The sequence below is a fragment of the Grus americana genome, chromosome 8 (assembly GCF_028858705.1).
Source record: "Grus americana isolate bGruAme1 chromosome 8, bGruAme1.mat, whole genome shotgun sequence".
Lineage (NCBI taxonomy): Eukaryota > Metazoa > Chordata > Aves > Gruiformes > Gruidae > Grus > Grus americana.
The window spans coordinates 14,794,782-14,807,884 of NC_072859.1; the positions used below are offsets into that span (position 1 = coordinate 14,794,782).

The window sequence follows — 13,103 nt, forward strand, 5'->3', positions numbered from 1 at the left end:
CCCATGGCAGGGGGGTTGGAAATAGATGATCTTTAAAGGTCCCTTCCAACCCAAACCATTCTGTGTTTCTGTGTGTTAATTTCTGAATAATCTAGAAATAATGTCCCTATTAACTTGTTTTATATCAAAATAAGTTAAGCTAGATCAACTTGAGTTTTCAAAATAGCTTTTTCAGACTCTTCATGAATGTTTAAGAATTTTAGATCAATGCAATGCTACTACATTACAGCTATGGGCAAAGAACATATATGCAATTATTACATTATTCAGATCCTAAAGGAATTTTATTAAAAAATTCTATAACTGGCATAGAAAAATTACTACAGTTTTTCATAACAATCCCTTCACTTTTAATAAGCTGGTATTGGTGCCAAATAAATGAGGTTGTAACTATTGTGTCTGTTTCTGGCTGAATGGACATTTTTAAGCACAGAATGAATGGAGTTCATTTAGAGGTCTTGCAAATGGACTTGGACTCTTTTCATGCATAATGGATTTCAGTAAGAACATTTAGGACAAAGAACTTTTTTTTTTTTTTAAATTTAACCCTTTTAAATTGAAGGGAGAGAGTAGGAAAGAAGGAAAATTCAGAATAATTTTGTTATTGTTCCCCAATCAGTGATGGCACGCACACTTGTTTCACAGGAAATAAAGAGACCAAGATCAGTCTGGAGGGTATTACCTTATTTTCTATGCCTAAAAATGAACTACAATAGTCCTGATGCACTAAATAATAATTGAAAAAAAAGCTTAATTATTTAATATTATCACTTTACAAGCCAACTTAATCATGAACAACAGGCTTCTCAGTTAATTATGCTACTAACAGCTTCCAGACTTTAAAATTACAGTTTTCTTTCATTTACTCATGTGATTAAATATGTTAATTCACAGATGCAGGAGGGCAATAAAAGAAGGTGGAGTGACTTAAATTTATATTTTTAACATTTTAAATCTGGACTTCACATTATTTGAATACATTAACATTCTTACATGTTTGGGATTACCCTTTGTTCACAGAGATGTAATCCACACTGTACATGTGTATTTAAAGACCAAATCCAATTTTGTGTTTAAGACTAATAAGAACTAGGACCCATTCCATCCTCTTACTGTTTCTAAACATATGAATATATTTTTATTCTAGAATTCTCTGATAAAAAATAGGAATTCATTTTAATAAATGAAGTCAAATAGAAATAAGCCTGGAAACCACCCTATTTTTTAGCTAGCATTTTAACTTGTTTTCCTAGTGGAATAGCACTGTTCTCTCATTCACTGAGCTAACCTAAATTTGACAGAGATGAAGATGTCTGAGATAATTACATTCCTACAGATTTTGTGAAAATTGGTGGTTGGGAGGGACAAAGATACTGCAGTAGAAAAATGGATAGGCCATAGGACAGAAATCCATTCAAAACTAGGCTTAATTAGTTATGTTACTCTTTTTGTCATGATTACTCATCACTTTCTTGATATCCTGAAGAACATGGCTATCAAAAATAGGATGAGAAACGTGCTCTGGCAATCTATAACAAGTTTCAAAGATTATTAGGAAGGCAGAATCCGGTTCCTACAGCCTTTCCTCCCCTCTTCCTCCTCTCCTCTCCCCCCAAAAAAAACCCCAACAAAAACCCCCTCCAACAAACCAGCAACTCCCCCCAAATCCCATAAAAAGACAAAATGAACAACACCCTCGCCCAATTCCCCCTCCCAAAAAGCCCACAGCAAAATGTAAAACAACTAACAAACCAAAACGCTACCCCCCCTCCCAGTTTTATGCACCATCTCAGCTGACTCTGAGCCTCATTAAACTTTCTGTTCTCTTTTGCTGTAGAACTACAGATAGAGATGCAAAGCACCAACAGCTTTTCAAAAGAGAATCAGGACCTAATTTCTCTCCCTGCTTTCACCCTCCCTTTGTGGAGGAGTGTGTCTTCGTGTTCTTTGTGAAGTGTGAAAGTATTATTTATCTGAACATACAAAAAAGTGTTCTGTGATATGAATAACTTTGGCTACTTAAAATCAATGCAATCACTTACATTAGAAGAGTTCCTGTTAGTGAAACTGCAGCCAGGATATTTACAGATCATATCATGGATTAATTATCTTCTGACATCAGTAGTCAGTACTAAAACCAGTCAACAAACAAAACACCTATAAAAATGCCCATTCCTTTGCCAATTTTTTTATCTCCAAGTAATCACTTGAGAAAAGAACTCTCAAAAGCAAAATCTCAAACATCTTTTTATCAATGTTTATATATAGTCATTGCATATATATGGTATTGTACACCATAATATTCTTGAAATACCTTGCGCTATTAGTTTATTTCTATTATTTCAACATTACAGCCACATATGAATATATTAGTTTTTGGTGTTTATACAGTTAGATTTCACTAATTATGTTATGAGCAAATTTGGTGATAAAACATAAAATGTTGCCTATACATACAGCAAATGAACATAAAACACATTTCAAGGTTTATTGCTAAACCATTCACAAAGTCACATGCCTCTTCTATGGAATGGCTCAAGATCAGGCAATTCTCACTCACTGTACTTGCTCACTCTCTTACTCCTCCTCCTCCATCATTCATAAGATCCTCTGACAAGCTGATTCAGATTGTTAAATGGCCAAAAAAGTGTACATTTTTAGAATTATTCATGAACCTGAATAATTCCCTAGAGGGAAAAAGACACTAAATTTTGGGCAAGGGATGGGGCAAGAAAAGTTCCCCCTTTAGCAGCAACAGTTAAATAATTTGATATATTCAGTGTTTCTATTAAAAGAAAAAAAAAATCAGTTGTGTTGAAGCCAAACACCAAATGATCAGAAAGACCTTCTCCATGAACTTGTCTCCTGAAGCCTTTCTTTCCCTTATGTTCCAACACCATCCCTAGAGCTACTCTCAGACAACCAGTCATTTAAAGCTGTCAAAGCTGTATAAAAGTTGCAAGAACAATTGCATTTTGTGAGGCTACAACACAAAAATGCCAGTGCAGTGCTGTAACTCCAATAAACAGGTGCCGATAGAGGTTGTTGTGCACAAACATGGTGCAACATGAGCTATAGTAGTTGAAGCATGGGCATGAATTTGCTTCTGCAAACCTCAAAGCACAGTGAGGACGACCCTGTCAGCACTGCAGTAAGGTAGGTACTTCTGTACTGTAACAACGTACTAGGATAAGAAGATTCACCAGAGAATTCCTGATAGAGGTCTTGGTTGCATTTACACACATTTTATGACATTACAGCTGTACTGTATGGGATGTGGTATTTTCATGTTCCAAAATAATATCACTATGCTAATTAAACATTGTTAATAGACTTGACCTATGTAAAGTCTAGATATTACATCACGAAGTTTCTCTTGCCTCTGTAAAGGCTATCTGGATTATGGATATTACTTTTATATATATAAAGTTTTACTTTTGTAATGTTTCTCTTTTTTTTTCCAAATATTATCCATTGCTTAGTGCAAAGGGGTCACTCTGGGACTGTGCAACTCAGAATAAGCTCATAGAATTCAATCACATGAGGAAGAAAAGCAGGCAGGCATGATTTTAAACTCTGCAATTCTACTCAGACGACTCTACAGTGGCACCAAGGAACAGAATGAAGGAATACAGCCTTGCTGCAACGCAAAAGGATAGGAGAGAGCCATTGCATGTCTATTATGTATCCAGGGAAAGGGAAGCCAGAATTGCTAGTTTTCTCTCTTCCTGAGAGGAAGGAAGAAATGACAGTGAGCCATTGTTGACAGAAGCACTCTATTCCCTCCATCCCAAAGAGGCTCTGACTGTAAAAGATATTCAGATCATCTACTCTAAAATGACCATACATCTCTGATCACTGACCTACCATTTATCTAGTCAGAACTTTGGAAGAGGAGGTATAAAAGTAACTTCTCAGAATGTGTCTCACAACAAGCCCAGAAAGTCTCAAGGAGCATCTATCATCAGTGGCATGCTATGGCTCAGATATGACACCAATGCACTAATGTATATCTGGCAGCAAAAATACACTATCACCCAAAAAATGCAAATATTTTTTTCTGTAGGAGTAAAGAGGTTTCCACTGGAAAGTGCCAGCTGCTTAAATTATTCAGTTGTTGCATACAAATATTTTTATCATGCACAAATTCTCGATTAAGTTTATAGATAAGGACAACTCTGTAAAGTGACCTATACATTTGAACAGCAATTATGAATGTGTAATCCATATAGAAGTTTCATAAGCAGAGCAGCAGCACACATTTATTTAAATGCCTTTACAGACAGACTGCCAAATCTTGAAGCCTTTTCTTTCACTCCACACTTTCCCACCGCTGTAAGAACTACTTCTCATTAACAACCAAATTGGTTTCAGATGCTCTGCTATAAGATGTTACCTTAGAAACCATTTGGTAAAAGACTGTGGCTTCCTTCCATAGAAATCTCAAGCAGTGAAAAGGCAGATTTTCTGGCATAAATCAAATCCAATTTCTAGGGTTCACTAAACCTTTTCTCCTCAGAATAATGTTTTGTGACTAGATCTTAGCAGTTAATAGTGCACGAAGAATTGCTGGTGTGAACCAGTTTTAAATGATTTTCATTCTATTCCCTTTTTTAACTCAATTGAAATTACTTCCAGTACTTATCATACCTTGATAGAGCTTTTAACTTCATAACTAATAAGGATATGTACTATATACAGAAAATAGATTTAAAAACAAATATTAATGTTATTTTCTTCCCATTTCATGCATCTCCTTGAACTACTCTACCTGATAAAGATTACATTAATTAACAACATTAGACATTTGGAAATACTTCACAATAAATGAGACCTGTGACATTTTTTTTCCTCCTCCAAACAACTTCCACAAAAAAGAATGATCAAAAGGAAAAAAAAAAGCCCATACTTAAGGAGTATCATAATAATTCCTGCTGTGAAAGTTTGACTTAATTGTAAATTATTTACATAACTTTTAAGTATAATCAGCATACAATTAAGCAGAGGGACAGCAATTTATGAGTGTAGTTGACCATGAGACCAATAATTCAAACCCACTTCGAATACTGTAAAGATATTATTATAGAAAAAAATATAAAGAGAACTGAAAGTTGTACTGACTTGTAGCTTACAAGATGAAAATGTATGTAAAATAATGCATCATTCTAAGATCCTCATTCAAGATGACTCTCAAGCTGATGATAATTTTTGACATCATAACTGTGCCCTTTATACCTACCAGACTACTCACAGAATAAGTGCAATTGTGAATTGAGATCCTACTCCTGCAATATGAGGTGACACTGCAAGGTCTGAGACATGCAGTGTCCCACTGCTAAGTAATTGCATTCATAAGTCCAAAGGACAGCAGCCACCCAGCTATCCATAGTGCAAACTAAAAGTGAACAATGAAGTGTGTTTCTGATCAAATGTTGGTTGTTTTTTATCCACATCATCTAAGAATTGAAAATGTATTTTCTCAAGGTTTCCAAGACAAACAACATTTCTTGTAGCCCCTCCTCTCACATTGCACATTCAACCTTAGAATAGTATGTATTAGAATGCAAAGCACTTCCATTCAGGCATTCAGCCCGGCGAACAGAGCTTACAGTTATGAAACTGAGGTAAAGCCACAAAGATGGCTTTCCTCGTTCTCCCCTCCCCTCTAGTAACAAGGATTTTGTATCACACACAGTGCTGGAAGTACTTGTCATAAACATTAGAAGAACTGTAGAAAATTTAGGAATCAGTACCTCACTCCTCCCCATTTGGAGACATGAGGAACTACTGCAATTTAGGTTACAGCAGCATGTGACATCACCATTCAATTCTGCCAAAACTATGCTAGGGAGCTCTAGCAAAGAAAAAAGGTATGACGACTAAAATCTGCTACATCAAGGTTGAAAGATAAGAGTCAGCTTTCTTTTTATTCCCCCACAAAGTTTGGTATCATTTTTCTACATTACAGAAACACGGTGAAAGACAAAAGTTAAACACACTGGTGCTTGCTTCCCTGTTCATTCCAAACTGGTTACAAGTAACTTGTTCATCTAGAGGGCAATTAAGCTTGTAAATTTTAAAAGTACTAATGGCAACAGCAACTTTAACAGCATACACATAAAGCGCCTCTGCTTATACTGACAGAGGCTTTAATTACTAAGCAGTGATAGAAACCTAAATTTGTTTTTTATTAGACTTAGTGATGGACATTTAAAATTCATCTGTATCACATTAGCAACAGTGTGATTACCAAAACGAATCCAGCATGAGGGAGGAAATTATCTTTCTGCTATTAAATCACAGTTCATATGTCAAAATATAAATAAGGTAAAATCCCCAGCAAAAAATATAAAAAGCTGATTTGTAGGTGTACAAAGAAAGCACAAAGCAGTAATCTCCCTCAGAAAAAAGAAATTATTTCTGTACGGTGTACACTCTGATATAAGCAAAAATTGGCCCAACATTTACTAGTACCCTTTAAAACAACATTTGTACAGCATTTGGTCTTTTTTTAAAGAATAAGCCACCACCAGACTGGAAGCAGGTGAAGTCAGAAGAAAGCAAGGAAGGTAGGAGCTCAGCAGGTTTAGTCAGGTTAGGAGAGGATACTGCTTTGTCCCACTGTTAGAAATACACAGCTGCCTGGGATATGGCCACATTTTGTACATGAGAGAAGTTGAATATCTGGAGGCCCTCGAAGCTCAAGTACAACTTCTCAAGGTCAGATCTACTGGAACGGTGGATGAATTGAGACAGAAAGATTTATAGATGTGGCATTTTGTTCATCACAAGAGGCTATTAAGGAAACTTGGTAACCATGGGTGAGCAGCAAAGTCCCAACAGAGTTAAAAAAAATGGTTAAGACATAAAACAAAGGGAAGAAACAAACAGCCAATTCTTATTACAGGATAAGATTAATAGGGAGGAGTGCCATAGGTCTTGGTATCGGACCACTGTTCCATAAATTTCCTTAAGAACTGAAGCCATGAAGAAACAAGAGCCATGAATAAGAAAAAGGCAGTAACAGTGGAGAATGACAAAAAGTGAAGGCTTGATTCTGCTGCCACTGAATTGAAAAGCAAAATCTCATTTGATTCCAATCCCAACAGGACTGGGTCTTTTTTGACCACAGCTAAGTTTAAGAATTAATATGAACAACTCTAGGATTAATAATTAAGAAATAGGTAACTGGATTAGTAATACATAATGAAAGGAAATGTTAAAATACTTCTACTCAGCATTAAGATTCAAGTTATATGTAGCATTTTGATGAAAAAAAGCCCAACGCAACCTGATGTAATGAAAGTGGAGTAATCTGATTCTATGTTTTTCTCCAGTAAAAACCCACTTGTTGTGAAAAGAACTGGGAACAATACAAGAAGTCTTGCATGATTGCAATGCAAATGATGCAATGTCTTAAGCAATGCAATCAATGAAGTCAGTAAAAACTTACTTTCACAATTTATTTACTTAGATAAAGCTACAGCTGAGTATCAGGAATTTTACCTATGGAACACTGTAACAAGGACAGGAGAGATTTTAATGGTTTCCCTTGAGTATGGAGGTATTCTATGCGTGTATCTGTGTGTATTATTTTACCATGTAATTAGTGCAACATACTGACAAATGCAGTAAAAATGCAATTTAAGCAAGTTAGCAGTGCTAGAAGTTAACCAACGCCATATTATTTACTGGAATTGATTTTTATTCCTTCCAGGCTTTGTCTATTTGACTAGAAGCTGCTCAGAGTAATACCTGTCTGCTTTCCCAGTTACAGTGCCTAGCATAATGGCACTGTCTGTTCTTGAATGATCTTCCGTAAAGGACATCATTACTACTAATAAAATACTCACTATGTGTGACATGGGTAAGGCACAATGAATATAAAGACTTGATTATTTTGTTTAGTAATTGCCTGTCCTGAAGCCCCTTCCCAAACAAGCATGCAATTAATTCTATACTTCAATAGGAAGGGATCATTAGAGAACTTTTTATCTCATCAAGTTGTTATTAATTCTAGCTACCCTAAGGATTACACAGAAAGCAAATTTACAAGACAATATTCTATGAATTTTTGGCATTGCCAGTGCATCTTGTCAGGAAATCACATGCTATTTGACCAACCCCCCTGAATTTCATTATTACTGTCCCTAAAAACAAACAAACAAAACCCCAACCAAACAAAAAACAAACACAAAAAACCTCTTCTAATGGGAATGTAACTACCATATCAAAGGGATAAAGATAGTTTTACGAGAGAGCACCAGAGCAAACCTTAAGAGATATATATAATTGGTGTTTTGGGGACCTTTTGTAATAAGGCTACATATATATTTAATAGAATAAAGAAGTCAGAGAAGTGTGTGGGTAAAGTTCATGAACAAATCGAATACTTTTTACCACACAGAGACTATAAAATTTCTCTCATATCACAAAGCCTTCCAACAAAGAGCAATGCCATGCTGAATTTAACCATTCAGCACATGACCTTAGAAAAGGTTCCTAATATTTCAGTTACAGGAAGATAAACCCTTGTGCTACCAAATTATATCCAAATGTTTTGGAGAGTAGAATTTTTATGCCTCAGCCTTGAAAGAAAAAAAAGCAACAACTTTCTAAGTGGGGGCTTCCTACTTAACAGAAGTAAGCATGAACAGTGCAAACTGCATTGCATTTTTCTTCCAAAGCCTGAAGAGGATGACAGTGCATGTACCACTTAGGCAACAGATCCATTTTTGAGGATGTTGCTTCAGATAAGCACCAAGTATCCTGTAGTTAAATTAAGACAATGTAAAAATATGTAATTCTCTACTACAGTACAAAGACTCACAAAGTATGCGATTCTTGGATACATGTAGCTCCTACAAAAAAGTTGTAACTACACTAACTTCAACACAATGTCATTTTATTTCAGTTATTTGCCCTGTATTTCTAAAACATTAATAAAGTCTTGCAAATATGGAAAGAAATTATAGCTATCTTATTAGCAAGATAGTGAATGTATCCATTTTCTACAGCAACCTAAAGCCATTATGAAGTAATGTACTCTCTGGGGCATAGCTTTGTATGAAGTATTAGGGCCAAAATGCCAATTCATTTTAGACTTAAGCCTACTCTAGTTGAAAGCAGCCTTTGTAATGAAAATTACCATTGACTGTAAACATGCCTGATCCTCTGCATATGAATAATATTCACTAACACAACTCTTAGAATCAAACCGTAAGAAATATAAAGTCATCAATAGTTTTTATAATCATACAATGAATAGAATGTAGATTAATTTTATTTGTTAATTATAAATTTAGCTATACAGCATATTTATAACACAAAGGTGGGCTGCCTTACAATAATTGGTAGGTGTCTCAGGAAAGTCAGCTGGTTTTAGCATTTCTAGTAGACTTGTCTTTCTGCTGGACACAAGACAGACAGAATACAGTATAAGCATATGAATTATTTACATGTAAGTAAATACAGAAATTTGGATGTACAGAATTTGGCATGTTATTCCAAGTAATGTCTCAGACTGACCATAAATTTTGCACACTTCACAGCCTTCTCTGGTGTACAAATCCATCTTTCTCACTAGAGATTTTAATGGAAAAGGATCCTCCTCACCAAGAACAGTTTGTGTAAGCAAGCACAGAGCATCAGAAAGAATGGTAACCTAATGAAAGACCACTTCCCATCTCCTCTTTTGCATCAAACCTCGACCAACTTATTGAACTTCTCCTATACAAATTTGGAAACCAAAGCAGCTGTGACATGGAAACCCAATTAAAAAAAAAAACGAAAACACAGTTAAGAAACCACCACCACACCACCTTTTGACAACTGAAACTTCAACAGAAAGATCAGATATTTTTGACAGAATGCTATCCTAGGCTGCTGTTGCACTCTCTCCAGTGGCATGTTCTGGCTGAGAAACATGTTACACATCTCCTACTCCAGCTCTCAGCTGCTACAAAAAGGGTTTCATCACTTGGAAATAACTTGCATATCTATCTGAGCTGCCTTCCAGCTGACATGATTGGATAGTTGCAGCCATCTTAATCCAGCATATTTATCTCTCTCTGAAGCTTTTAGAAAGATTATCTAGCAACAGAGACAACATACATATCTGTCATCTCAAAGACAACTTTTCATAGATAAAAATTACATCTGCATGTTTAGAAGGATAAGAAATAACAAAGAAACAACCAAATCTTAAATCCTGCAGAAAACAGCCTTGCAGAAAATGCATCCTGATTGAAGAAAGTTCTCCTCTATTTTATAGCTGAGTAAAATTTTTGCACTGCAAACATCAGTTAAAGCAGCAAGGCTGTAACAAAAACGAGCCATTAATTTGTAAAAGAGTAGTTAAGTGGGTACACCTACCATAAATAAAGATCCTATTGTGTTAGGCTGCATATCATGGTATTTATAGCTTGACCACAAATGCAAGTGTGTTGAGCCTTGAGCTTCCCCACCCTTCTTTTCTTAAATCTGCAGTGTTTTGCAGCCTATATCAAGGATTTCTTAAAATTATCTGACTGGTTTCTATCTATTACAAGTTCATCAAAAAGCTGCAGAACATATAAGCAATATGTCAAGTGTTACTCTAGTAAGACAAAAATAGGTAAGTGAAATCAAAGAACTAAATCCTGCTCTTCATGACACCACTGTAAGTCAAGAGAAGCTCCCTGAAAGCCATACCTGACAGAAGTTATCGGGCCAGAAAATTTCAAACTTAATTCTCTTGATCTTATATGTTACTATCCATTTACTGTAATTTGAGTTCAGGCTTGACAATCAACTACTCAGTACTTACTATTACAACAAAAGGACAGCAAGCAGTGTGCTACTTGGTAGAGAGTGCAAAGGAGTCTTTCTGCCCGTCTATGTTCTAGTCAGCTTATTCTTCCACTCACCTAAGAAATGTATTGCAATCTTGCCCTCCCCCCCCCCCCCCGAAAAGGTGGCTCTGCAGAAAGTCTGAAATACAGTTCAGCATATACTGAAACAATGGACATAAGACAACTGAGTCTATTCTCTAAAAAAGACTATTTACATTTTTTTTATTTTTATTAAAAAAATCTCCAAGCGAACTAAATTGGCAAAGAATGTTACAGGTTAAAACAAACAAACAGCTAAGCCACCCAAAAAACAGCCAAAAGAAAAAAAAAAATAGTTATTTTGAACAACGTAGACCTTTTGCTCATTATATAGGGACTGCGTAAGGAACAGCTGCATCAAATATTCTTAAAGTTAATAGATACTAAAATAACAAATTCATACATTGGGCATTCACATACAACAAGTTTATGAACATGTGTATGCATATAAATACACGGTAAAAGCAGTTATGAACATTTTGTAGACTTTAAAATTCTCTCTTTTTTTTTTTTTAATCTTTTTGCTGATGATGCTGAGTTGCTAAGACTTTTAAGCTAATATTGCAGCTCAAATTACTTTGGGTACTCCAAAACAAGCATTACAAGCACTATCTATTCACTTAGTGCTTCTGGATGAAAAAACAGCCCTATTAAAATCAAAAGCCAACTCCTGACTTAAGTGACTTAATACACTCTAAAATTCACAGCTCCCATTTTGCCCTCCTTTATACTAATAAAAATCCTAAATAATTGCTCTGAAGTCAGTACACACTCATAGGATAAAGATGAAAAGAGCACAAGGGTCATTTTATTTTATAGCTTAGTTTGATACTTGTGTGACTGATAAACTCCAGTGTCACAGACAAAGAACGTAAGCGCCTTTGATTTGTATGTTTATGTAAAATAATGGAAAATCTGGGATATCAAGTTGACCCATGATAAACTTGCATCATGAAAGACTGATTGGGAAGAGTATTCCTGTTTTAGAATATGCTATGAATGAAAGAGCTTCTGGAAAGACTGTAAGAAGAAACAGATGCTCAAGTATTATGCCAAAAGAATCTGAGGCTTTAACCATGAGATAAATTAACTTTTTACTTTTACAAGAAATAAAAACTAGTTAATGTCAACTATATACAAAGACCCAGAAAAATCTGGTGAAGTATGCAATTGTCATTGGTATGTGTATGGTACACGTTCGCCTCTTTGTGGCACACCTTCCAGGCACTCTTTGCTATATCTCCTGTTTTGGGAAAGTTAACGGCCTCTTTCTCTGTTACACATACAGCATTGACAGTGCTCTGACAACACAGAATTGCTGGTATTAACCCCCCTCTGCTCACACAATCCTATGCCGACTTGGAAGAATGGCCTTTAACCATTTAATAGTTTGGCTTTTTTCAACCATTAGCAAATTGACCAATTATATGGATTTGGAATTCAGAATAGTATACACCTGATATTCCTGTGTACAACTAAAAGGAGTATTCTGCTGCAAGCCAAGCATGGGTTTATACCACCTACAGTTCAGTAAAGAAGAAAAGCCTTTTTCCCTTTTCTCAAACAACTAAGGGAAAATAAATTGCTTGCCCTGTGGAAAAAAAAAAGGGGGGGGGGGGAAGAAAAAAAATCCTTATTTCAAATTTCATAGACACTTTCATGCCTGAGTTTTCTCATTGCAGGAGCATGTTCTGGTTAGCCTGTAGTCTTGTTTTGCTAGGACCGAATGCAACAGTTTTCCTGAATTATCACTACCATTAACTCAGACAACTAACGTGGTCTATAAGGACTTCTAATTTTTTCCCCACATTCACATTTTTAGAAAACAAATTCTTTAAGAGTTTAACCAATTCTATTGCAGAACTTCTCACTGCACAATTGATAATAAATGTAAATTATAAAAAAGTTAATTTCCCTTTGTACTTTCATATTTTCAGCCAATTTTTTTTCCCTCCTAAAAACATATTAAAAGTGTCATACACATTTGTATGAGCAACAGCCAAACACGTGTTTGTTAAACTTCACTGTAATGTCACCAAACATTGGCTTTCAAAAAGAAAATAAATTAAAAAAAAAAATCACACACCCGACTGATGCACTGCCAGGGTTTAACAGCACTTGAATTCTTTCAAGATACACACAGGCCATGTGTCCCTGCAACCACAAGGCACAAAGTTCACAGAGGCCTCCTAACTCTATCACAAAGCTGAGATTCCTGCATAGGCTTTCAAC

At 35.5% G+C, this 13,103-nt stretch overlaps 1 protein-coding gene across 4 annotated transcripts in view; it reads right to left on the minus strand.

Moving 5' to 3' along the window:
• LOC129209319 (uncharacterized oxidoreductase ZK1290.5-like) overlaps nucleotides 1-13,103 on the minus strand; it is a 50,052-nt gene that overhangs the window by 36,355 nt on the left and 594 nt on the right. Inside the window, exons 1-2 of one of the 4 annotated variants that reach the window (XM_054833581.1) lie at nucleotides 12,328-12,346; nucleotides 9,346-9,407 (exon numbers count right to left, since the gene is read on the minus strand). The exons of 1 other annotated variant lie outside the window; for it this stretch is intronic. In XM_054833581.1, the coding sequence (XP_054689556.1) occupies nucleotides 9,346-9,388 (43 nt within the window). In that variant the 5' untranslated portion in view covers nucleotides 9,389-9,407; nucleotides 12,328-12,346. Of the gene's footprint in view, nucleotides 1-9,345; nucleotides 9,411-12,327; nucleotides 12,347-13,103 lie in introns of those variants that run through there. 2 more of the 4 variants (XM_054833579.1, XM_054833580.1) reach the window with 2 other exon arrangements.